Raw genomic sequence first — 27593 nt, forward strand, 5'->3', positions numbered from 1 at the left:
AAGATATGGAGTAGATTCTTTTAGGCAAGTTAACAGAAATTAAGAACATGGCCAACAAGCTGTCTGAGGTAGTTATTGTTTTGTTATTTATTTTGCAAGGTCTTGGTTGTGCCAGAAAAGATTTTTTGTATTTGTGTCTGATGTTAAATATATTATCATGTCTGGTATATGACTGGTGCACTGTCTTACAGTGTAAGCACCTAAGGGGCAGGGTCTGAAATAAGCTGAGCAATGATGGCAAGCTCTGTAAAATCAGTTCAAAACACAAAAAAAATTTCGAAACACATTAAAATTGTACATTTTTTAAAAACCTACAATGTATCCCATTGTTTTTAATTCACCCACCCCTCTTTCTCACTTCTTTTATGATCAATAAGATCATTATTATTTTGTACATAAGTACACAGTGGTAGTGAGCTAGTATCACTGTATCACATACTATATGACAAAATGTTTGTGGACACCTGACCCTTACACTCAAGTGGGCCTGCCCCAATCTGTTTCCACAAAGTTGGAAGAACACAATTATATAGAGTATCTTTGTATACTATAGCATTACAATTTTTCTTCACTGGAACTAAGTGGCCCAGACCTTTTCCAGCATGACAATACCCCTGTGCATGAAGCGAGCTCCATGAAGACATGGTTTGCCAAGGTTGGAGTGGAAGAACTCAAATGACCTGCATAGAGGCCTGACCTCAACCCCACTGAAAACCTTTGGAACGAATTGGAAAGCCGAATGCACTCCATTCCATCTTGCTTGACAACATTGCATGACCTCACTAACTCTCATGTGACTGAACGATCACAAATCCCCACAGCCATGCTCCAAAATCTAGTGGAAAACCTTCTCCGAAGAGGGGCGGTTATTACTACAGCAAATCCTGTTATTGAAATTTGATTCACTGATACGTTGAAGAAGTATTCTACAAATAATCAATGTTTCACACATGTAATTGAGAAAGTAAAATCCTAGACATAGACCAATAAAAACGTTTGTCTTAAATGACAAATTTCCAATTAAAAATGGCCTTCAGTCAGTCTTGACAAAAAAAAAAAGATGAGCCATACTTCTTCAGAATTCTGTATGATAAACACTTTTTCCCTTCACATGTATGTAGTCAACACCTTAATAGCATGTATTGGTGGTATTTATTTAATTAATGGCAAAAAACTTAGACAAATTGGAAATTCAGAACTATCCCAATACAGTAGTTATATCTGAATTTACCCTACATTTATTAAACAGACTTTAAACAAACACAAGTATAACAGTTTTGTCAGTCTGAAAGTACACAAAGGCTATTTTATCAGTTTCTGCAATAGCTTTGTAAAAAAAAAAAAAAAAAAGGCCATGGGAAAAAGAGTCGAAAGAGTCGACACGATTGCTCTGACTCAGCAAATTTTAATGAGATTTTCATGAGAGTCATGGCACATATTGCATCTCTAGGCTTTACGCATACTTCATGTATTTTTAAGGGTAAGCTACAGAAGTCAGGAAGCATCTGCTTAAGCTCTAAACGATGTGGTTCATTTACTAGCCTGCTGTAGTGGTTTGGGACACAGCCCGAGTAAAGGACTTCCCAGTGTGATTTTTTGTTACTCTGTTTCTTAGGAAACGGACTTGTAAAGCGCGCGAGGACTCGGAGGTAGTCACCGAACCACCAAGCAAGCAACCACACCAAAAACATGAATTAATTGCATTTAAACCGCAGCTCCTCGCTCCTCGTTACAAGCGAATGCACGAGTAAGTGGAAACTCTTGCCGAAATGACTGCTTACAAGTCACGTGGTTGTCCCAATACCCAACAAACAGAGCTCAACCAAACAGAGTCCTGCTCTGAAGCAGCAGCTACTCTCTTCAGTGCCTGGACACCTATAACAAACAAACCTTCCAACCAGCAGGTAAGTTCAATGAGAATGAATAGTAATAATAATGTAGCTGGATATTAGAGTTAAGATGGTGCATATGACAGGAAAGTGCACAGCTTTTTCAGGAGAGAACGACTCTAATTCTTCACTGGTTTGACCTTTGGACGGATGGGCAGAGGAAACACTTGCTTCAGCTGTTGTTAAGAAGATGTTCCAAATCCCAGCTCAAGTAAATCAGTCCAGACTTCTTACGTGTAAGCTATGCTAGAAGGACAAAAGTATGTGAACATCTTACCAGCACACCTTATATAATATATCCCTGCTGGAAAAAAAACCAAAACAATAGAAACCATCACAGAAATTCTTATGGTTTCCACTACAAATACCATTACAAACAATCAGCTAACCATTGAAACCATTACCATTGCAGGTCCTTACTGGTATCCACTAGACATAACATGCCACCAATAGAAGGCTAGAAATTACCAGTAGAGACACAAGGGACCATTAGAGTTTCCATTAAAACCAATACAATTCCCATTAAAATCATTACAAATTCTATAAGGGTTTCTGTTCGTTTTTTTTTCAGCAGGTATGTGAGCCTTCCGCAAAGCTGGAAATGCACAATTGTCTAGAATGTCTTTGGATGTTGTCGCATTACAGTTTCCATTTACTAGAGCTAAAGGGGCCGAGCTCAATCCTGCTCCAGGATGACAATGCCCCTGTGCACAAAGTGAGCTCTTTGGAGTGGAAGAACTTGAGTGGCCTGCACAGAGCTCTGATTTCTGATTGAATTGGAACGCTGATCGCATGCCAGTCCTTCTCATCTGACATCAGTGAACGAGTATTTTATTCTCTGAATGGACACAACTCACCACAGCCATGTTCCTAAATGTAGTGGAAAGCCTTCCCAGAAGAGTGAAGGCTGTTATAGACTTTATAGAAAGGGGGGACCAACTCCATAATAATGACCTGGAATGGGATATCAAACAAGCGTATATGGGTGTGATGGTCAGGGGTTCATATTCTTTTGACCATATAGTGTATGTAATTTGCTTCTATGGTGACACTAAATACCAAACATTCACATCTCTCTTTTTTTTTAACCTCAGATCCATCAGTGACTACTTTAGTAAAGTTGCTCCCATTACAAGACTGGACTTTACCACTGTGCTGCCTCGGGTACTCTCCTTGTACATCCTGTCTTTCCTGAGCCCTATGGACTTGTGTGCTGCAGCTCAGGTCTCCTGGTACTGGAGGTTCCTATCAGAGCAGGTGACTAACTATTATATGTTGCTTTCTAAAACACTTTAAAGTTTCAGTAGATATATTTTTGAGTCTGGGATAAGATATCCTGGCAGTAATAGTCATTTATAGTCAGAGCTGTTGAGGTAGGATTTGGTGGGGGTTTTCAGATAATTAAGTCATATTTCACAACAGATGCATCTTATTCTATCATCAAGCCCAAACCTTTGGTATAAACAGTGATCTGGAAGAAGCCAGTGATTAATAGAGAAGGCTATACATAAGGGTACCCTAAAACTCACTCTTATCCCATGCAATGTCTAGTGCAAGCATGCGATGCAGCAGTGCTTTATATGTGCATCTAATTATATAAGTGATCCAAAACCATGATTTCAAATAAAGGGATACAAATGGCTTAAATATGAGTTCTCTTACTGTATTAAAAAAAAGCCATTATCAAATGTCACGCCGAAGACCAGTACGGTACCACTGCAATTTCCTCTGTACTATTCCTCAGGATTGCCTGTGGGCTCCAAAGTGTATTCGACAGGGTTGGTTCCTCACCTATGGAACATCCGACAATGAATATGGTGCCTGGAAGAAACACTATGTTGCCTGTGCTTGCAACCTGGATTTTTTGTCCCCACGGGAAGCAGCGGACCTCTATGGTACCCTGAACGAAACTTTGCCTGAAGCAGAAGAGGAGGAAGAGAAACGAACAGAATGTCTAATCAGGCGAACCATCCGCGAGAAGATTGTGGAGCATAAAAGTGAGCTGAAGGCACTTCATATAGTAATAACTTTATACTGAAAGGTAGTACACAGAAAGCACTGTTTTTTGAGCAACGTGCATCATTGATGTCTGTGTGCATAATGATTGTATATATTAAGTAAATTCAAAAGACTAGTTGGTGTTGGTTGCAAACCAAAGCCTTTCCCAACAGAAGCTGATTTGAAGAGCAGGAGGGCATGGTTAACCAACTCAAAAGGAACATATGCAAGCAGTATCAGACAGAAATCCAGCCTGCTGCCTCTGAGTCGGTCTACCACTCTTGTCGAAATAGGGGTAAGATACCACAAGCATATACGACTATACCAAGATCCCACAACCATTTTCATGATCCATGCAGGTGAATGCATTAGATATGTTTATTTTTAAGGATAAGTGCCGATTAGAGAACTTGTTCAGCACGAAGCAGCAGAGACTTCAGCTAAATTCAACCATTGAGATATCATGTGCTACCAGCTCAATGAAAACTTTAGCAATGAGGTCAGTAACAGCATCAGCTCACCCACGAGTCACATTTACATAGTTTTGTATACTATTTTGAAACTATAGTAGCCATTTTATACTATTGTAAGAACAGATCTCTGGAAATGAATCTTTGGTCAGTGAAATTAAATGATCACAATAGGCTCAGTGCAGGTGTTTTCTTGCAGTTCGCACTTAAAGTCATTCATCAGCTCCATCAATCATCCTCCACCCCACCTGCTACTTCTGTCATCCAGACTTCCTGCTTATGAGGTAAAAACAGTGCATGCCTTATACAGGAACTTCGAATACCATCCATGGCACAGTGGGGCAGAGGGTAGCATTACTGTCTCATAGTAGCTCTAGGGTCCCTGGTTCAATCCTGAGCATGGGTTACTGCTCATGTGGAGTTTTGCAGGTTCTTCATGTGTCCTCTGGGTTGTCTGTTTTACTCCCACCTCCCAAACTCATGCCAATAGGTGGATTGGCTATGCTAAATTAATTGCCTCTTACGTGTGAAAGTGTGCATGCACAGTGCCCTAAGTTACATTCAGGTTGTATTCGCACCTCATGCCTAGTTCTCCTGGGATAGTCTCTGGATCCACCACAACCCTGAGCAGGATAAAACAGTTACTCATGATGAATGAATAAATAGATGAATATATTAATATGGTCCTCTATAAAACAGTGACTTTCTCTTATTTCTTTTTCAGATGGTGCTATGTGGAGCTCTGGTCAATGTAGTGCCATTGTTGTATGACTACAGTGGAATGACTTTAGAGGCTCTTCTCTGTCTGGTTGAGAAAGCTATGAAGGGCAGAGTGATACAGAGTATTGGCATCATAGCTGAGGGAAACACTGAAGAGATTCAGCTTGTAGAAGGTGATATATGTGTAGTTCTAATGGATAAGAGTTATGATGTATAATCTGTTGTGCAAATCCAGAATACAGGTTTGGCAACTGTGGTGGTTGACCTGCCAGACTGGTCCATCCTGACATACGTGCTGTTCCACTGGCTGAATTCATCCTACATAAATACTTTAACTACACGGAGGTCATATGGCTCTCACACTTACATGCCAGACTCAATGTAATGAATATAAAATTTAATCATAATAGTATGCAGTTGCATTTGCTTGCTATTAAATAGCTGAAGGGCTGTCATGGGAGTATATTAGCTAGCATACTGTGATTAGCTAGTTATACTGTATATAAAGCATTAAATACATGTAATACTAACATTAAATAACTATCAATTAATCATTATATATATTTTTTAAATTCTTGGTTCAGAGAGTGAAACACTATGCTGGACCTAGCTTATTGTGGGATAGATGATAAGCTAGCAAGCTCTACACCAAAATTGATTGGGTGCTTAGAGATCCTTTCGTAACTATGACAATGGCAGGGAACCTCTCTGGAATGGGGGACACTACGGCCACCGCACACGCACATGCCAAAAATAGTAAGTCAAGAAAGGCACGATGCAGGTAACCAAGTAGCTAAAGAAGCTCAAAGGAAACAGGTTTGAGATCACAGACTTGTAACACATAGAAGTATATGCTGTAGGTATAAATAATAAATACAGATGAATACTAAAGAGACAAATAATGCCTTTAATAATATAGGAGAGCTGGAGTAGGAGGAAACAGGAAGTGGACTGGGAAGCCTATGTGACAACAATGTTAGCTGCAGGATCAATATGAGCTATTATCATACTGTATACATGTAAGCTGAACAAGTAATGACGTTCTCATATTACAGTCGTTTCACCTTGCACTTGTCCTTTACCTTTACTGACATTTTCCTCTTGACTTTCTGCACAGTATTGTTGTGGATTTGTAGTTGTATAGTTAATTGTTTAACTAACAATTAACCGAGAATAAACCGGATTTATATTTTCATCATTTCTCACAGGCATGAGCATCACAGAGAAGAGCATCTTAAATCCCGACGTGAGGGCGTTTTGGGAAAAGCTCTGTGGCTGGGTGGTACCTGCGTCAGAAGCAGGGTCTCTCAACATTTTTGTGCCTCTGGCTGCTTCTGGTCAGTCTTTAATGCAGATTTCTGGCAGTGTTTTGCAAACCCCATGCACAGTTTAGTGTTTGCCATAAATTGTAGAATATTCGCTGAAAATGGCTCTTTTCAGTTGCAGGAATGGCACTAATAAACAAATTGTCCATTCTGACTGGTTTGAGCGTCAGGGCACCCACAGGAATCTGCACCGGCTCCTACCAGCACAGTGAGTAACAACCTGAAACAAGCCGAGGACCATGTAAAGCTGCTTCAACACAACAAATCTTTCCTGTTTCATTTATAATCCCACTGTCCGGCTCCATAAAGAAGAAGATGGGTTCCCTTTTGAATCTGGTTCCTCTAAAGGTCCTTCCTCATGTCATGTCAGGGAGCTTTTCCTTTTCCACTGTTGCTCCTGTCTTGTTCATTAGAGATCTAAATCTGCATCCGGATTTCTGTAATTCTGCATTGTGAGGATGTCTAATGTTAAAAGTGGAACTGAGTGGAATAATAATTCATTAGTGTATATTGAATCCTTATGAATTAGTTATACATGTTTTATGTTTAAAGGACTTTAAAATACAGGCTTAAAATCTTTTTCGTATCTGTGCCAGTTCTGAGCGAGTGGTTAGGGAATGGTGACTTCCCTCCACTGATGTACTTGAATGAAGGACCCTTGGTTTCATGGTGCAGGCAGTCAGAATGGATAGAGCAGTCACTGCAGGTCCTAAGGAAACAACTAGAACCGCAACTGCGGCTCCTGAGTTATGAGACGAGAGGCCGCACGCTTGGTAAGTCAAGATGAATGCGATCTGCAAGGGCTGAATAAGGGGTTAACCCCTAATTAAACCACGAGAAACAACCTGCTGAGCATCAGTACAGTGTTTCATTCATATTCCCATAGCTAATCTCATTAAATGACTTTGTAAAGCATATTTATTAATGGTTTATCAATGTTTTGGTCCGACAGGTCTGTTCCTTTGGGATCACATAAACTTGCCTTTTGTAAAGCTTAAATCAGAAGTTATGCAAGTTGTAATCGAGGGTCTTGTGGCACTTATGAAAGAAACAACAGTAAGTAAGGAGACTGTACAGTATACAGAGTATATTTTCAATTCTCAGTTGACTTATGAACATTTTAACGTCTTTATGAAGCATTTATCTGATGTGCTGTTGATTATTATTTTGTAGGATAATCCACTGGAGTTCCTGGGGAAATTCCTACTGAGGAAATGTGTGGATGGCACTGTGAAAAAATCTGAGATTTTAACCGAGAGCGCATCTTACAACTCTAACCACAAGGTCGCAAAGGTATGTGTCGGTCCAAATGTTTTGAAATTTTCTACTGTATGTGGTTCTGAAAATGACCTGCATTATGAAAATGAAACGTTTCTTTTATGCATGTATCAAAAATGAAAAATGGATAAAACTGCATTCCAATTCCCCTGAAGCTACCACTAACATGTCTAAAAGCAACTGCTGTTTATTTATTTAATTATCATTTTATTTAAATAGGTAATAAATAAAATATAGATGAAAATATATATGACCATTTACAATGGAAAACAAGTAATCATTTTGATCATAAGAATTACTTATGTCAGTCTCTGTAGCCTCTGCCCCTGAGGTAAAAAGTCAGATGACACATATGACGAACAGGAGGCTGTTGACGTAATCGATTGATTACTGTTGGTTCTTACAGCAGTGCTGATTAATTTGGAGTTTTATTCTGTTGGCTAAATTTCCCTTTTTTTTTTATTTATTAGCATTCAAACATTACAACTTTGTCGGTAATTTGAACACCTTTACAAACTGAATCTATTAGGCTTCTGTCCATTTCATAATGGCACATATCCAAAAACCTGATCAAAGCATGACCACCACATACTGTATAAAGGGAAGCGCGTACACTCAATGGCAACATTTATAGGAACACCTGTACACTTGTTTATTCATGCAGTTACCCAATCAGCCAATCATGTGGTAGCAGCATGATGCATGTGGTTGCAGGATGCAGGTGCATGTTAAGAGCTTTTGTTAATCTTCACGTCAAACATAAGAATGGGGGGAAAGTGTGATCCCATAGGGGATCTTTGACCATAGGGTTTATACAATATGTCTGAATGAGCAGGGGTGTTCCTTTTAATGTGGCTGACGAGTGTGCATTTTACGTTCACATTTTAGTGTTTCTATATTCTCTGTTCATTTAGAGTTTGTTAGGTGAAGCAGACCGGCGCAGTGGTGCATTTATGGAGCTGCTGAACAGCGAGAAAGCTTACGTGCGTCTGCTACAGGCTATACACAGCGTGTACTACATTCCACTACGAGCAGCTCTGGACTCCAACCGAGCAATTATTAGCTCTGCCAATCTTGTGATGCTCTTTAATCCCATGCTGGACATCCTGGAAGCCAATAAGTAAAAAACAAACAAACAAACAAACAAAAAAAACACCATTGTAATTTGCAAGTGTACTGTACATTGTCTGGTACTTACTTTGTTTATAGGGCATTTCAGTTCATTTATTCAGATGTCAGGGTTTTAAAAATAAATGCCAGTAAGGACAGAATTTTAGCATTGAGAACCTGAGGAAATATTAAGAACATGACTTGAAAGCTGTAAGTGAAAATATGAGGCTGTACATTAAAAAAAAGACTTGCGCATTGAATATTAGCAGTTATATTAGTGGTTAGTTATTAGTTACTTGTTAACTGGAAACGAATGGTTTTATCAGCATGTCGTATCTACATGTATATGCAAAACATTTTTACGCATGTATGTTTTTAGATAGATTAAATGTCGTCTCTCCTTTAATCCTGTTTTCTTATTTGTGGATGCTAGAGTTTTTCTGCAGGATCTTACAGAGAGGTCGGAGGAATGGAGTCCTCTGCAGTGTGTGGGCGACGTGTTTGTCCGATTCTGTGCCAAGCTACGGGCTTACACCAATTTCTTCAACAACTACCACACTGCTATCAGGACCATAGATAAGGTAGGAAAGTGCTTTGTGACCCTGGTTGAATAAAAACATCTTGGTTAGTAAAGAAAATTTGCCTTGAATGTCCTTTTCACTATGACCTGGGTTAGTGATATAAGTGAAAATACAAGGCTATACATTTAAAACAGGCCAGCCCAACCTCAACACCAAATACAAAACCAGCCTACCTTCATGATAATCTACTTAAACTGTGTAGCAGAGAGAGAAAAACACACAGAATGAAACACATATTTGACTATTAAAAGTAAATTGCTTAATAAACAAACCAAAAAAAACATGTTCATAACATCTAAAATAAATATTTAGGTGGCTTATGCAGTTCTCTTCCAACAAGAACAAGCCACTCTTTTTTTTTTTTTTTTTTTTTAACTTTCCAATATGACATGAATCTTAAATTATTCTAATGATTTCCAATGTAAGCAACCACCAGCTTCAGTTGTGTATCATATCTTGCTAACTATCACTTCTTGGTTTGCAGTGCAAAGAGATGCTTCCTGTATTTCGAGCCTTTATAAAGAGACACAATAAGACCCTTGCTACTAGGATGTTAAGGTAATGCTGAAATTAGTCTAAGTTTGGAACCAAAACACCCTCAATTAACATGTGTTCATATTCTGCATCCAGTCTCCAGGAGCTGTTTCTAAGTCCTTCCACAAGGGTAGAGGAGTATGTGATTTTGCTCCAGACTTTGATGCTACACACCCCACCCAAACACGCTGATCACACACACATATCGTCTGCCTTAAACACGTTAAGGAATTATAGGAACTTCATCCACAAGGTAACCCATCTATATACTTTCACAGCTTTCTTTCAAACACTTCATTTGACATATGTGTGAAATACATATTAAAGGAAAAATCCACACTGAAGGACTTGCATATTAATCATTATATTTATCAAATTATCTTCAATGAGAGAGAGAAAGAAGATTTGTTTTATAATAAAATTCCAGAGTTGACTTGTTTGGTTTAAAACGATTTCATCGACCTGTTGGTCTATTTTCACTTTGGTTAACGGTTTCCTACATTACCCACAATGCCGTTCAACTGCTCGCTGATAGTGGTGCAGGGGGATTTAGTCGTTGGTTCATCTCGACCTAAAGAGAGCACTTTATTCCTTTAGTCTGTGCAGCTCGGTCATCTCTTCCTCATCTGTACAATTTGCTGAAACAGATCAGCTTCCAAAGCTTTAAAGATGGCATCACCACCATCGTGGATCGCTACATAGCCATAAGCTAAGTAGCACAGCTGCTTTGTATAGCTGCATTGCATTGTGGAAATTTGTGTCCAGCGTTTGCTGTCTCCACTCCTACGTTAGATTTCTCAGTAATATGACATTGCCGGAAAATTGTGAGTGACCAGTTAACCAACAAATCAGCACATGAATTGCCAAGCACATCATTAATATTTCATCTAAACATGTTTAATATGTTTCAGGGTGGATTTTTCCTTTGAGTACATTAATAAACTTAAAAAAAAAAAAAATACCCTTTGAATTAAATGTATAAAAATATTTTACTGCTCCTGTGCCAGTTGAAAAAAAGTTTAAACCAGGAGGAGAAAATGCTGGAAGTGCAGAAGATCATTCAGAGCTGCCCAGTGAGTTGCACTATTATAATTATTCATGAAGGGGATCAGGTTCTACTGGATTAATAAAGGTCATGTGCATTTCAGATTGTTCTGTAAACAAGAAGTGTATTCAAAGAGCACATGACAATCATGCTTTGACATAAATATGCTGAAATACAACTATTGACCGATTGTGTTAGAATCTACAAGAGGGAGGCCGATATCTGATCACCGTACAGGATGTGGCATTACTGAGTTGCCTTAATGAAGACATTGCTCCATCACTCAGGTACAACTGCCAGCTTCCTTACACAGATCAGGTAACAGACAACACCCTCAACGCACACCAGTGTTGATTTCAAACCGGCTTCTCTTCTCTAGTACACAGCAAATTCCCAAGAAGCAACATAGCAACCTTATAAGTATGTCTAAAAGGTGAAATCTCTCTCCTTGTCAGGATGTACGAGTGTGTTAAGGAGCTGGGACTGTTTCTGTTTAACGATGTCGTGGTGCTGACTGAGAAAAGAGAGACTCATGTGCCGTTCAGTCTGGCAGTGAACACATCTCACACATTCCTGGCCTCTGTAAGCTTGCACAGCCTCAATGTCTCGGACATAGTGGACACAAAGTGTGAGTATAATCGGGATGTAACCGAATACAGATACGTTATTCAGATATTAACTTGTATGATTAATGTTTTTGCTGGTTTTGAAATTATTGCTTTCCATGTTGTTAAAAGAACAATCATGCAGGCCTTATGATGAACTGCTGCTTGAAGGACACCATTTTGATTTGCAGAAGCACCATGTCCCAGCTTTGTCATCATTTCAGATCCATGAAACATAGATAGTTGTTACTCAGTTACATTAGATAGAAGATGGAAATCTTGCCAGAAAGTTCCACAGAACATCTGATTCAGGAGTTGAATAAAGTTAGGTTCTACAAACTGCTATTCATTGTTGTGAATGGAAAAAGCCCTCATTTTGTTCCAGCTCTTGTAATAAGCCCCGAATTATAAGTTGCTTTATTTATTTCTGGTTAATTTTTCCTCCCCAGACATGCAGAATTCTTTCCTCCTGGAGAGCCCAAATCGCCAGTGGATGTGTGCCACAGACAGAGAGGAGGATAAGATCAGGTGGCTTTGTGCTTTAAGCAGTGCTATAAATGCAGCTAAACACAATTAAAGCAGCTGTAGAACTATAATGCTCATCTAGGCGAGAACATCAAGGACAACATCTTGAGCAAGAATGTCCCCATCATGGAAATATTCCCAGCCTGAAGCAAAAGCAGTCAGTGGTGCCAACATGGATTCTGTGGCTTTCACAGATAAATAGTCTGTTGTGTTCAAGACATTAAGTGAAACGTAATGTTTTTGTGTTGTTTAAATGTTCTTACATACAAAAAAAAAAAAAAGCTGTGCAGTTGAGATGAAACAATTAGAATATCGTGGAAAAGTTAATTTTTTCCCCCCATAATTTAATTCAAAAAGTGGAACTTTCATATATTCTAGATTCATTACACAAAGTGCAATATTTCAAGCCTTTTACATGATATTAACATGTTTTGAGCTGCACCTGTATTTCAACACACAGAGGATGTATACTGAGTATCACTAACCAGTAAGATTTATTTACATATAGACAGTCGTCCATAAATTACAAAATCACAGTTTGGACCTTTTAACCATTAAATGTAATCATAATAAATAAATGACAAACATTAAAGTACAACAAATTTCAATTGTTTGACAGCATTTCTTCAGAGGAACATTTAAAATGGAAACAATTATTACAGTTCAATAACGTACACACACAAAAAACATTTTTTAAAGGAATGCTGTTGAGAAATCTGTTGTACAGTAGTTGCGGTTGGTCAACGTCATTTTGTTAATATTAAAGTAAACAGTATAAGGAAAGAAGTACTGTAGGTACGACACTGTAGGAATACGGTAGATCTGGGCTACAGAACTGGGATGAAAATAACATTTTGTAGTGTTTCAACTGGAACTGAAATAGCTTCCATTATATGTCATGAATCTACACAAGTCCATAATATTGAGGTGTGCAGAAAATCAATATAGTTTGCAAAGTTTTTACAAATAAAAAAAAATGCAAAAGTTGTGATTGCATAAGTAAACACTTATATAGCGCCTTTTAACCTTACATTTTTTCTCATTCACACACACACACTCATACACCAATGGCAGCAGAGCTACCATGCAAGGTGCTTGAATGCCATCAGGAGCAACTTGGGGTTCAGTGTCTTGCCCAAGGACAGTTCGGCATGTGGATTAATGTGGGCCGGGGATTGAACCGCCAACCCTGTGATTAGTGGACAACCCAGTCTACCACCTGAGCCACAGCCGCCCCAGAAGTGTCCATAAGTATTCACCCCTCTCGCTGTGAAACCCTTAAATTAGTTCTAGTGCAACCAGTTGCCACCAAAATTTAAATAACTACGGCATTCACCTGTGTACAAGTAAAGTAAAGCCACATGATCGCAATATAAATTCACCTGTTCCTGGAAGGCCCCAGAGTTTGTTAGAGAACATACCTAAACAAACAGTATCATGAAGTCCAAATAACCATCAAGACAAAGTTCTGGAAAAGTATACATCAGGATTTTGGTCGAATACAAATTACAAACACTGACCATTAAAGTCCACTATTTAAAATGGAAATAATATGACACTACTAAATCCAAGGCAGTGTAGTTCAATATAATGAATCATTTGTTATGGTTTGAAGCATTAAGCTTTTGTGAAAATGCATTCAACAATTTTATAGCTTGTTGGTACAGTACTCCATGTTACTCCAGCCTCCTACTAAACTGCAAGTAGGAAGACTGTTGATTAGATTTGCACATTTCTATGTATTGCCCTTTGAGATAGCCTTCTACTGCACTGGATTTCTTTAAAGCTCAACACAACACAACCCTAATAATGAAAATCGGCAGTATTTTTCCTTCCAGAATAATTCAAACAAACATTTAATAGCATTTCAGAATATATTGCTTCCTTCATGTTGGTTATTTTTAATGCATAATTCTGAATCTTGCCGTGCAGAAGCCACTAGTAAACAGAGCAGCACAGAACTTTGCCCCTAGCCTTCCATCTCACCCTCTTTTTTTATTAAATAAATAAATAAATAAATAAGCACAGTTTAAGCCAAACCGCATGCACAGTGGTGTTTGTGTAACCATTTTAACTTCTCTGAAAGCCTATTAATAACTGTTTAAATAATGAATCAGTGATGTGTGTGAGGAGTTTAGTGCTCAAGCTTTGTGAGACTAGGTGTGTCTGTAATAAATCTAACTGGTGTAGTAGACTCTGTAATACACAACCTTTGACCTCCAGAGCGAATAGGAGTTGTCAAATCTGAGCAAGTAAACTCCTTGGCTTGGGTAGCGGTGACTGCCTGCGTACACATTCTCGTGGCTGTCCTGCCGAAAGAGTGGAACCACCTCGCTAACCTGAGGGACTACGTTTCTGGATTTCGTCTCGGACTTTCGATTTACCTCTTCAGCTTGACCTGCATTGAAAGAATCATGTGGTAGATTTGAGATCATTTCTGCTTGGAAAAAAAATAATGATAAAAACAACCCCAATTCCCAAACATTGGGGGTGCTGTGTAAAATGTAAATAAAAACAGAATGCAATTATTTGCAAATCTCATAAACCCATGTGTTATTCACAATACATTTCAAATGTTCAAACTGAGGAAATGTACCATTTTAGGAAAAAAGTAATTTTGTATTTGATCGCTGCAACGTGTCAAAAGTTGGGACATGGCAACAAAAGGCTGGAAAAGTAAGTGTTACTAAAAAGAAACAGTCAATAATAAAATTGTATTTATTGTTTAGCCTTTTGATCTTTTGTTAACAAAATGCACAAAAATACTTTGCTCTCATGGATATCAAACAACTGCAACAAAACAGGTTTATCCAAAAATATCTTTCTTAAATATGGGTGTGCAGCAATTATTAGTTTTTTAGTTAATAGTATTTTAGTTAATATTTAGTTTAGATAATATTAGTTTTTTAGTTAATAGCTTTTTACTTCCCTTTGAAAAGATAACAGCTCTGTCTTCTCCTATAATGCCTGATGAGGTTGGAGAATACGAGGGTATTTATTGCCAAAAAGCTCTATTTTGGTTTCATATGACCATAGAACCCGATCCCATGTGACGTTCCAGTAGTGTCTGGCAAAATGAAGATGCTTGAGTTTGTTTTTGGATGAGAGCAATTCTTCTCCAGCTGTGATCCCTGGAGATTTTTTGGCCACTCGAACCTTCACAGTGCATCAAGACAATATAGACACGTGTCCAATTCCAGGTTGATTCATAACATTTCCAGTTGACTGGAACTTCTTAATTATTGCCCTGATGGTGGAAATGGGCATTTTCAATGCTTGTGCTATTTTCTTATAGCCACTTCCTATTTTGTGAAGCTCAACAACCTTTTGCCCCACATCACAGCTATATTCCTTGGTCTTACCCATTGTTATGAATGACTAAGGGAATTTGGCCTATGTGTTACCTCATATTTATACCTCTGTGAAACAGGAAGTCATGGTTGAACAATTTCCTGTTCCTAGTCATCCAGTGTACTAAAACAATGTAAAATATCAATGGGAATATACTTCATATATATTTTTCTCATATGAATTCATAGCGGTGCCAATAATTGTTGCACACCTATAATTAACAAAGTTTTTTTTTTTTTTGGATAAACCTGTGTTGTGTTTGCAATTGTTTGATATCCATGAGAGCAGAGTATTTTTGTGAATTTTTAAGCAAATAGATAGCAAGTTAACTAGCATGGACAGTAATGCTGCACAATTAATCGAATATTGATCTCAATTACGATTTTGACTGCTCACGATTACATGAACATGATCGACTGCGATATTGACGTTTAAAGTTCGTCCTCCGCTCATAGAAAACTCCGCTGTATATCAAATCAAGTGCTTCCTAAACTCACAGCCAGTCACCATATAGCGGCACAGGGATGACATCATTTTGTAATGCCAAAACCTGGAAACGTGTTAGCATTTTAGCGCTCACACTGACAGCTTCGGTTCGGGTTTCAGAGCGTGCGGCGCACTCCAGTGCTTGCGTGAGGGGAAAATCATGACACTAACAAGTTGCTAAATAGCACTACAGATGTTGTCGGGGACATTAAATGTCATCAGACCGAACAGGAAAAGTCTTTACAGATATACTGGTTCAGGTATGCTGTGCACAATTCAAAAAAAAATAAATAAATAAAATAAACCTGGATGAAGATTCACCCACAGAGTAAATCCGTATTATGGAAAATGTTTTAAATCAAGTTTGGAAAAGTTGTGGGAAGCTCGGTGATGGTGACGTTGAAGTCGAGCGACTGCGGTGTAGTTCGTTTATAGCATACGGTTAGCTTTTTATTTCTGGCGACTGTACTTAGGCTTCAAACTTCATAAAAGTTGTGTTCATTTGTGAAATTTATCTTAATGGACAAAACGTGTTAGTGTTGTAAACTTTTGTTGATCACAGAGCTTATTTTTTGCAATAATTCAAAAGCCTACGGGAAAATCCTATTGGGTTTTTGTCGAGGGAACCAGTGTGATGCAAACTTCCGGTTTCCGATACAAAATGACGTCGTCCTTGCACCACTGTATTGGATGATTTGGCTGCGTCTCTCCTCCTGTAAACACTGTTATTGCCTTTTCTGCATACGTCTGAATTGTTTTCATTTGGTTGCATATTGTTATATTTGATGCATATTTTCATTTGGTTGATGGTATTTTTATTTTTCCTATATTTTGGGTACAATTTTATTTATATTTTGCTTCTACAAGATGATGCACTTTAAGGATCAGTCTAAATTTTCTACATTAGCAGGAATGTAGCACAACATGGAGGTGAAAGCAGCGGTCTGTTTATTTAAATGTGAAAGTGCATAAAAATACGTTGTCCCTAAAATCAACGTATAATCGTGATAAATAATCGTGATCTCAATATTGATCAAAATAATCGTGGTTAACATTTTGACCATAACTGTGCAGCCCCTAATGGACAATTTGCTTTCATCAGGAGAGTACTGAATACATTTGTAGAAAAAATGAAACCATAAACCAGTAATTCTAAGAACTCTACAAAAATGTACAATTCAGTTCTAGTCATCAAAAGCAGTTGGAAGTCTCTTTCCTACCTCCCTCTTGGTTTTCAGACACAGACTCCAAAAACGTCTCAGTTCTCACACCATTTACTGTGTTTGGCCACTCAAAGTACAAGCCAAAGGCAATATCGTAGTCATCAGTGGCGAATTCCCAGAAGAATGTAGAGCCATCATCATGAGTGGGGATGTGCACGGTTAGCACTTCGCCTCTACCAACAGTGATCACCGACTCTGCATCATGCTGCGTCTTCTCCTTAAATTCATTTACCTGAGGCATCGTCCACATGGATGGCGCCAAGATGGGTACATCTGCATTAGACAGGAGGGGTGAGGGTGCTTTGTTAAAAGATAATGTAAGGAAGAATGTTACAAGTTTCATTTCATTTTAATTCTTATCAACAGTGTTAGCATTTTGGGGTTTCATAGTATAATACAACACAAGTACAGAAGAAAATACTGAAATATTTAGTTCATTTCAGATAAAACACCAGAAATTAATGAGCATTAGTGAGAACTAGACATAAATGTATGCTTTTACACATACCTCCTGGTTTGCTCTCTATGAATAAATGGCATTGTTCAGGGTTTGCTCCAGACGTTTTCCTTTGTGATGACTCTGACTGGCTGATGGGATTTGTAAATGAAGCCATGCCATCTGAATCCAGTGATGGGGCTTCAGCTGTGTCCTGCTACTTATGCAGTCACACACACACACACACACACACACACAGACACACAGGTCTTACTATCATTGTTGGGACCTGCTATTGATCTAACTATTAATGCAGCCAATTAAAGTCACACTACAGATACAGTATCTCACAAAAGTGAGTACACCCCTCACATTTTTGTAAATATTTGATTATATCTTTTCATGTGACAACACTGAAGAAATGACACTTTGCTCAATGTAAAGTAGTGAGTGTACAGCTTGTGTAACAGTGTAAATTTGCTGTCCCCTCAAAATAACTCAACACACAGCCATTAATGTCTAAACCGCTGGCAATAAAAGTGAGTACACCCCTAAGTGAAAATGTCCAAATTGGGCCCAAAGTGTCAATATTTTGTGTGGCCACCATTATTTTCCAGCACTGCCTTAAACCTCTTGGGCATGGAGTTCACCAGAGCTTCACAGGTTGCCACTGGAGTCCTCTTCCACTCCTCCATGATGACATCACGGAGCTGGTGGATGTTAGAGACCTTGTGCTCCTCCACCTTCCGTTTGAGGATGCCCCACAGATGCTCAATAGGGTTTAAGTCTGGAGACATGCTTGGCCAGTCCATCACCTTCACCCTCAGCTTCTTTAGAAAGGCAGTGGTTGTCTTGGAGGTGTGTTTGGGGTCGTTATCATGCTGGAATACTGCCCTGCAGCCCAGTCTCCGAAGGCATTCTGAAGTACATGTTGGCATTCATGGTTCCCTCAATGAACTGTAGCTCCCCAGTGCCGGCAGCACTCCTGCAGCCCCAGACCATGACACTCCCACCATCATGCTTGACTGTAGGCAAGACACACTTGTCTTTGTACTCCTCACCTGGTTGCCGCCACACACGCTTGACACCATCTGAACCAAATAAGTTTATCTTGGTCTCATCAGACCACAGGACATGGTTCCAGTAATCCATGTCCTTAGTGTGCTTGTCTTCAGCAAACTGTTTGCGGGCTTTCTTGTGCATCATCTTTAGAAGAGGCTTCCTTCTGGGACGACAGCCATGCAGACCAATTTGATGCAGTGTGCGGCGTATGGTCTGAGCACTGACAGGCTGACCCCCTACCCCTTCAACCTCTGCAGCAATGCTGGCAGGACTCATACGTCTGTTTCCCAAAGACAACCTCTGGATATGGCGCTGAGCACGTGCACTCAACTTCTTTGGTCGACCATGGTGAGGCCTGTTCTGAGTGGAACCTGTCCTGTTAAACCGCTTATGATCTTGGCCACTGTGCTGCAGCTCAGTGTCAGGGTCTTGGCAATCTTCTTAGAGCCTAGGTCTTCTTTATGTAGAGCAACAATTCTTTTTTTCAGATCCTCAGACAGTTCTTTGCCATAAGGTGCCATGTTGAACTTCCAGTGACCAGTATGAGGGAGTGTGAGAGCGATGACACCAAATTTAACACACCTGCTCCCCATTCACACCTGAGACCTTGTAACACTAACAAGTCACATGACACCGGGGAGGGAAAATGGCTAATTGGGCCTAATTTGGACATTTTCACTTAGGGGTGTACTCACTTTTGTTGCCAGCGGTTTAGACATTAATGGCTGTGTGTTGAGTTATTTTGAGGGGACAGCAAATTTACACTGTTACACAAGCTGTACACTCACTACTTTACATTGTAGCAAAGTGTCATTTCTTCAGTGTTGTCACATGAAAAGTTATAATCAAATATTTACAAAAATGTGAGGGGTGTACTCACTTTTGTGAGATACTGTAAATCTTAGCTTACCCTTAGTGACCAAAAGGAAATGGTTTCATTAGGGTTTTGGGGACCAGCCTATTGTCCCCACAATGTCAGACCTCTCAGTTATTCCTATCCTTGTTATCCCCACCAATATATTAAAACATGGCTACACACACAGTGAATACACAGTTGTTTTTTTATATAAATTGGATCATATGTCTAGTTCGGCGAGTTATTTTTACATTTAGTAGGTACTCTGATTTGCTTACACAGTTGAACACAAAAACAGATAATAGAAGAAGATAAGTTTGCAACATTGATGCTACAGGAAAAGAAAAAACATAAATTGTGTTTTTTTCACCATATTTTATTTATATAAATTATATATATATATATATATATATATATATATATGTATGTGTGTGTGTGTATATATATATATATATATTATTTATATTTATATATATGCCCTAGAGTGCTCCTAGAGTGGATAAGAAGTAAGAGGAAAGTATACCAAGGGTGGACAGCAGATTAAGCCTGTGTGTGTGCAGCTCAAACAGGTTCAACAGATGACAAACCTGTTTGAATTGGTGTGTATGGGGGGCTTGCTGTATAAACTCTTGTTGGATGAGTAGCTGCTGCTGTTCTGAGCTTTTGGAGGACAGTCCCTCTGCATTCTGCTGGAGCCGCACTGGTGTCTGTGCATTTAGAGCAACCGTGACCTGTTGCCTACACACACACACACACACACACACACACACACACACACAGACCATCCTTGTAAGAACCAAGAACCTTCCATTGACACAATCATTAATGCAACAAATTAATTTGTACTATGCTTAAATCTAACCATAACCTTAACCCGAGTAACCAAAAGAAAATATTTGGGGTCTTTTAGTTGTTTTTTTTTTAGCTAAAAAGCTACAGTTTTTGTATTTAAAAAGCCAAAATGTTCCCACAATGTCTGTCACATATTCCTATCCATGTGGGGACATTTGGTCCCCATTAAGGTATAACTAAGATGCTCACACACAAATATTAAACCATTACAAGCCAGTCCGATTGGTGCATTGGATCCGCTGTGCACTAATATTTTGTCTGACAACTGAAATGTTACAATGTTTTAATCAGCAACCTGATAACAAGAGACCTTCATGAGCAATCAGTGTGACTTAGTATATTTAATGATAGAGCAACTGCCCCTTTTAACCAACTGAATAAAACTCTTCACATAAAATTACAACATGCTTTGGAGCTTTTAAAAAAATATTATTAAAATTCATAAACTCTGTACTGAAACACAACAGCTGAGAGTAAGTGGATGAATCTATTGTCTTTCCGATCACTAGTTACTCACTTCTGCTGGTTGCTTAGTAAGCGATCAGCCTCCTGTCTCCTCTTCTCCTCTTCCCAACGCTGTGCTTCTTCTTGCTGTCGTCGCTCCTGTTTTTCCAGCCTGAGACACTCTTCTTCCTCTCTTCTAAATGTGCATATACACGTGTGCAGTCAGAACACAAACAAATTCTTAACGAAAGACAAAAACACTCTTCTCGCCCTGTGCAGTTCTCTGGTTAAGACAATTGATCTGAAGTTGCATGGTTAAATTATCTTCCTGAGTCTTCCTGGCATTTTATCTTTGTAGGAAGCCATTTAACTGCAAGATGCTGCAAGGCTCCAAAAATGCATCATCCTATTTCCCACTCCCAACAGCAACCTCAGTTCTAATTATTTTTTCCTGTTTAAATACAAATGACATTTAATAGATTTACTTTTATTGTATGTATTACATTATATTTAATACAACATTAATTTTTTTTTTTTTTTTTTTACAATAGCTGAAAAGCAGAGCGTTTGTATCTAAAAGAATCGCACTTACAATCTTCTCTCATGTTCCTCCTTCTCGATCTTATGAGATGTGACATATGGAGAAAACAGACTACAGCAGGAGTTCAGAAGCTTCACAAAGTCCTCCATGGCATCCTCTTTAACTGTGCTGCCCAGTTCTGCCCATTTTTTCCTGCCAATACAGTGTTGGTTATGTAAAGTGTCTCTAATTGGTCTAAATGTAGAGAAACCTGTGTCTGGACAGATCCTGTTTTGAATGAACATGCACATGTATTTGCTTATGAGCTCAAAGCTACTACTGTGTTTTAAATTTACCTTCTGTCATTCCCCAGGACATCAAAGAACCCAATCTCAGGGCAAACCTTTGGATTATAAGGGCCAAGGAAGATTTGTTTCTGAAGTGCAGCAAACAGCAGGTTTTCTTCGTATGTTGGATTGAAAGCCTTGCCATTCATTTCTACAAAAAACACAAAGTACATTTTACAAACATGGTTATCCGTTCCATGAATCACCACATGGTAAATTACTACCCAACATGTTAATGAAAAAACTGGATTAAATCTTGCCGAATGGGTCACACACATTAACTGTATAGCCATTGTCCATCCAATCAACATTGCATCGAGGCCACCTGACTTGATGGCCAAACTTACAACAATATACATGCCGTGAGAGATGGAGGCAGTCAACGTAGTGCCAGCTGCATTCACAATACAGCCCTACGTGTATGTGTTTATTCTGACTACCCATAATAATCACGGTCATACAAGCACCTTGTGGATTTGACGGCATTTTAGAGTGTTGCTGCCTCAATCCTGAACTTGGGTTACTGTCTGTTTGGGGTTTTGCATGTCCACTCTGTGTCCTTGTGGGTTTCCTTCAGGTTCTCCGGTTTTCTCCCCCCTCCCAAAAACATGCCAGTTGGTGGAAGGCCTTACCCCTAGAGGTGAATGTGTGTGTACATGGTGTCCAAACCAGATTGTATGTTGGTCTTGCACCTAGTGTTCCCTGAATTGGCTATGGATCCTCTGCAACCTGGACCAGGATAAATTGGTTACTGAAAATGAATGAATAAAACTTAGAGAGACAAAATGAGTGCAAACAAGGTGCATAGGTTTGTGTTTTACAGACATCTTAATAGAGCTTTTGACTGAAACCTTGGTTCAAATACACTGAAAAACTTTTTAACATAGAATTCACTGGGAAAAAAAATTAGGCAGCAATTTACTTTTTTGGGTAAATTTTACTCCATGTTTTAGTGAATAAGGTTTAACCTATTTTAGTAAGTAATATCTGCAATGCACATGTGGTAAATATTTAATAGTTCCTAAATAAATGTTACCCCTTTACTTACTGCAAAGGTACCGTTCAAACTGAAGTAATAAATTACAAATGGTCCGTATTACCCTAATTATTTCAAGTTTTTTGATTTTTGCACATGTTCTAGACCATGAGTGAAATTCTAATTCTATTAATTATTTTTTCACGCACGCATAACACACACGGTTTAATTTATTTACATTTTTACAAATCTTTTATCGACCACATTCTTAAATCTGAAATCTTGGGAGTTGTACATTAAACAGGCAAGTCTCCAGCACAAGTCTCCTCTTGTTGCCAGTGTTGCAGAAATCCATCTGTGAGGAAATAACAACTCTTAAGACTCCTGCAGCTTAAGTATTGTGATAATAATGAAACATTGGTGTAGAAACGTCTACTGGGTTTGAAAACGCTTCATGTTTCCTACGTCACTGTTTGCATTGAATCTGAACTGAAAATGTGCTGAAACTGAACACTTGTTCTTAAGTCAGACCATTATTAAACTCAAACATTTAACACTAACTTCACTCTAAACGACGCTCAACCGATCTGAATTCAAAATGGCGGGCGAAAGAAACAGACTAACTTAATATGCACAGCAATGCCACCATTACAACATTTACAAGTAAATGTGGCACTGAGCTACATACATTATTAATAAGCATAGCTGCTTTTCCACCGAAATTATCCAGAACAATTAATCCCAGGAAATTTTTCAAGTGACCATCTGGTTCCTACAGACCTTTGTTGTCTGCATTTCCTGCACGTGACAAGCTCTTGGCGAGGATATAAAGCCTTGAAGTATGCTACAATCAAACTAATTATTGACACAAAGTGAGAAGATTTTATCAGCTATTGCCGAGATAACTGAGAGGAACGCACGCACGAGCTTCTCTCTGCACTGTTTTCCTGTGTGAACAATGTCCAGCTTGCTTAACCCACTTGATATTTTTAAGTATACTTTTTCATTGCGGGTCGCCATTTCCAGTTCCCGCTGTATTTCGTCCTCGGCATAAATAATGATAATGACGATGAGTCTTTATTTATCACATATACATATGCACAGTGAAATTCTTTTCTTCGCATACCCCAGCGTGTCAGGGAGCTGGGGTCAGAGCGCAGGGTCAGCTATGATACAGCACCCCTGGAGCAGAGAAGGTTAAGGGCCTTGCTCAAGGGCCCAACAGTGGCAGCTTGGCACTGCTGGGGCTTGAACCCCCGACCTTCTGATCAGTCACCCAGCGCATTAACCACCAAGCCACCAATGCCCATAATGCTTAATAAAATCTGAACCTCGTTGTTGGTCCATCGGTTGTATTTTTTAAGAAACTCCATTGTGTTGATTCGAATCGCAATAAACAACTGTTACTGTACTCACCGCAACAGATGTTTAAAAATGGTGGTTGAAAAAAAAAATGCTGTTTTTAGTACTATTATTACTAGTTAAATCAGTAGGCTAAGGAGCAGTAGCTTACTAGCTAGCTCACAAAATGAAGCCATAAAAATTAATGTTCGCTCACTATTTTACAAATACACCCCCCCCCCCCAGCCACCAAACAAGTATGAACAAGGACATGACATTTAATTATGACAGAACACAACTAGTTATTTAACAACATATTGAAACTATTTACACATGCTAATGCAAATAACTTTTCTGGTATATGCAGAAAATGTGACATTAAAATAGACTCCCGGAACTTCCAGAAGAGTTGGGATGTCTGAAACTATATTCTTTGTCACAGATAAAATCTCTCATCCTGTAAATATCACACTTCTGATTGTTACATCCTGTGAACGTTTAGTGTACCAATAATAAAAGAGGGAGGACATGTATACTAAGCAAAGACAGGCCTGTATTATGTCTTCTTTACTGCTACTTAAAAAAAATGATGTGTAGTATGTGTGAACACAAATACAATGGCAGAGGTTTGAATAAAGAATTTTTTTGGGTCATCATAAGGCCTTTGAAAAAAAAGTATATATGGTACGACCGTAAAGAGATAAGGAAATTGATGCTTTTATAAAAAAATACACTAAAAACATATTGCACATAGTTTTTGTCCTTTGTAGGCTTCACAAGAAATTTGTCTCAGATGGAACTAAGTTTTAGAAGAACATAGAGTCCCTTTTGAAAGTATTCATATTCGAGCCAAATATTATATTTTGTGATACACTGAAGACATTTGGGTAAAAAAATAAATAAATTAATATACGACTATTGATCAGAATTTCAGTTTTCATTTCCTCATACTTATTGTATTACGTGTTAAACAACTTTGAACATGGCACCTTTTGTTTGACCCCACCAATTTTTCCCGTGATCAAAATTAGTGGGTGGATGTGTATGGCAGGTTTATCTTGTTGACCAGGTGTGCCCTGTTAGATTGATTGCTTAAACAGTTAACAGCTCTGAAAATCTACTCTTGGTTTGAACCCTGGGTTTTTCCTGTGAAGGCAACATTTGTTGTTAAAAAGGATAAACCAACATGAAGACCAGAGAGCTGTCTATGGTAGACAATAAGGAAAGCTGAGAAAAGAGAGCAAACTGATCAGAGCCATTGCACAAGCACTGGGCATAGCCAATACGCCAATTTAGAATATCCCGAAAAAAAGAAAGAAACCACTGGTGTACTACAACCAGACATCAGACAGGTTGGCCAAGAAATATAACAGCAGCTCATGACAGAAACATTGTGAGAGCTGTGAAGAAAACCCAAAAAGAACAGTCAGTGACATCATCTCCACAGGGCAGGGGTGAAGTTATCACAATCCACTTTTCAAAGTAGACTTTGAGAGCAGAAATATAGAGGCCATACCACAAGATGCGAACCACTCATCAGCAGTAAGAATCAGAAAGCCCGACTGGAATTCACAAAGCAATACAGAGATGACCCACAAAAGTCCTGGAACCAAGACTAAAGCCGGGTTCACGGTCACACTGTACGATTTTGGCCATGATTTGCTCGTCTGAGAAATTCTGAGAATCCTCAAAGATTCCTCTAAACCTAAGCCAAAATCTGTAGTCTTTTCTCGCTAGTTTGACACGTTCCCCATCAGACAATTAATGGCCGCTGAGATCAAATGTTTCCTACAATGTCAGAAGATTTGAGGCAGAATCCTGTAGTGTGGCTTCTCCAACTCCGTACGAGTCTTCTTACGTGCATCCATATTTCACGTCTGGACTATCGTACAGTCTGACATTAATGACAACCGAAATCCTACAGTGTGACATGGCTTACAGCGGGGATCATGTTCGTACAGTCTGACAAGCGACAGTCACAAAGGACTATTAAAAAAATCACACAGTGTGCACCTGACTTCCAAAGTGATGGAAACGCCCCCCCCCCCCCCCAAAAAAAACAAACACCTGAAATAGGCCGTGGCACACATCTGGAGAAACATCACAAAAGAAGAATGCAACAGTTTGGTGATGTCAGTGGGTCACCATTTGATGCAGTTATTCCAAGCAAGGGATATGCGGCCAAATATTACGTGTTATTTACTTTAAAACTCTCTCTTCATATACGTCTGCTCACCTAAAAATGGTGTGGTCTACAACCATAGATGCCAGGTAGTAATTTGTTGAACAGATCTAGATGTAAATACCAGGAAATGAAAGCTGAAATTCTGATCTATGTCTCATTCATCTTTTGATCTCAAACCCAAAGGTCTTCAGTGTAAAGCAAAAACAAAACAACTGGCTTTGCTGTTCCAATACTTTCAGAGGAGACTGGCTGTATGACTGATGCTACAGGAGTTTATTTTCAAACTGTCATAGGGTAGAAGTTTGATCAGCTGATCAGGTTTATAGAAGATTTGCATTCAGGGATTTATTACTCAGGCAGTTTACCAGACACATGACATGTTTGACCTCCTTATTAACTTTAAATTGTATGTTACCTTTAAAAAATTTAAGCGCGAGGCCGAATATTCCCTCTAATGAGAAGCCCCAGTTATTTTCGACGTTCCACTTTCTCTGCTCCTCTTCTGTTTTAGGGAGATTTTCACTTTCCTTTTCTTCAGAAATAGTGCTGTCGGGTTTGGAAGGTTTTCTTAATCCGTCTTCGTCGCGCGCAGCCATGACGCGACACCGGCACGCGGATCACGCGCAGCCCACCGAGACCACGCGCAGCCCACCGAGACCACACGCTCTGAATACACAGAACGAGTTTCTGTCACTGCATGAAGTAAAAGTCAGCACTTCCTCAAAGGACAAAACGAGTCCCAGTCCGCCCATGAAGTTTACAGCCAATCACAACCGATTTAAACAAGTTCACGCAATTCATCATTCCAGCCAATAAGATGTCAAACAATCCTCTCTATTGAACGTGTAAATGAAGCAGGCTAATGGAGGACAAAGCTGTGAACAGTCACACAGGTGAACTGTGCTATAATCCTCCAACTCTCTTAAAGCATAGAAATCAGCATAAGTAGAACTGAATGCTGACGGGTAAATTAGTCTACACTATACACACACTATAATGACCAGAAGTATGTGGACACCTGACTATCACACCTACGAGCTTCATGGATATCCTATTCCAAAAGCATGGGCATTAGGATGGGGCAAATACTTTTTCACAGCACTGTACATATCTTGGGGAAATAAAACTACAATATATGGCGGACAGTTTGTGGACACCTGACCATCACACCCCTACTGTATGTGGTTTTTTTTTTTTTTTTTTTTTTTTTTTTTTTAACATTTTATATTTATTCCCCTCTTTATATGATAACCTCTGCTCTTCTGGGAAGGCTTTCCACTAGATTTAGGAATTTAGCTGTGGAGCTTTGGGTCCATTCAGCCACAAGAGCATAAGTGAGGTGAAGTACTAATATTAGGTAAGAATGTCTGAGGTGCAGTTGGTGTTCCAGTTCATCCCAAATATGTTCAGTGGGGTTGAGGTCAGGGGGGTCTG

General features: G+C 39.0%; 2 protein-coding genes across 2 annotated transcripts; one reads left to right on the plus strand and one right to left on the minus strand.

The window, feature by feature from the left end:
• Positions 1–1637: 1637 nt before the first annotated feature.
• LOC128613107 (epithelial cell-transforming sequence 2 oncogene-like) lies at positions 1638–12141 on the plus strand. The gene is made up of 21 exons (XM_053633675.1): positions 1638–1904; positions 1976–2100; positions 2984–3146; positions 3634–3886; positions 4061–4182; positions 4277–4386; positions 4557–4641; positions 5082–5250; positions 6286–6414; positions 6518–6610; positions 6999–7175; positions 7355–7458; positions 7576–7695; positions 8595–8800; positions 9224–9371; positions 9856–9929; positions 10002–10158; positions 10913–10978; positions 11149–11237; positions 11406–11578; positions 12005–12141. The coding sequence occupies exons 1-21, from the start codon at positions 1770–1772 to the stop codon at positions 12130–12132; spliced, it is 2826 nt and encodes a 941-aa protein (XP_053489650.1). The 5' UTR covers positions 1638–1769; the 3' UTR covers positions 12133–12141.
• A 117-nt stretch (positions 12142–12258) lies between these two features.
• zgc:162964 (uncharacterized protein LOC560569 homolog) lies at positions 12259–26806 on the minus strand. Its single transcript, XM_053633666.1, has 8 exons — positions 26575–26806; positions 21667–21808; positions 21383–21523; positions 20864–20986; positions 20082–20232; positions 17649–17793; positions 17138–17413; positions 12259–14478 (listed from the first exon to the last, which is right to left on the minus strand). Exons 1-8 carry the CDS (start codon positions 26753–26755, stop codon positions 14258–14260), a joined length of 1380 nt encoding a protein of 459 aa, XP_053489641.1. The 5' UTR covers positions 26756–26806; the 3' UTR covers positions 12259–14257.
• Positions 26807–27593: the final 787 nt, after the last annotated feature.

This window comes from Ictalurus furcatus, chromosome 9 (genome assembly GCF_023375685.1).
Source record: "Ictalurus furcatus strain D&B chromosome 9, Billie_1.0, whole genome shotgun sequence".
NCBI classification, from domain to species: domain Eukaryota; kingdom Metazoa; phylum Chordata; class Actinopteri; order Siluriformes; family Ictaluridae; genus Ictalurus; species Ictalurus furcatus.

Coding starts and splice junctions, on each gene's coding strand:
- LOC128613107 (XM_053633675.1), top strand. CDS start 1,770: ATGACTGCTTACAAGTCACGTGGTTGTCCCAATACCCAACAAACAGAG. Junction 4,642..5,081: donor CCAGACTTCCTGCTTATGAG/GTAAAAACAGTG, acceptor TTTCTTTTTCAG/ATGGTGCTATGTGGAGCTCT. Junction 10,159..10,912: donor ATAGGAACTTCATCCACAAG/GTAACCCATCTA, acceptor CTCCTGTGCCAG/TTGAAAAAAAGTTTAAACCA.
- zgc:162964 (XM_053633666.1), bottom strand. CDS start 26,755: ATGGCTGCGCGCGACGAAGACGGATTAAGAAAACCTTCCAAACCCGAC. Junction 20,987..21,382: donor GAGGAACATGAGAGAAGATT/GTAAGTGCGATT, acceptor ATGCACATTTAG/AAGAGAGGAAGAAGAGTGTC. Junction 20,233..20,863: donor TTACTAAGCAACCAGCAGAA/GTGAGTAACTAG, acceptor GTGTGTGTGTAG/GCAACAGGTCACGGTTGCTC.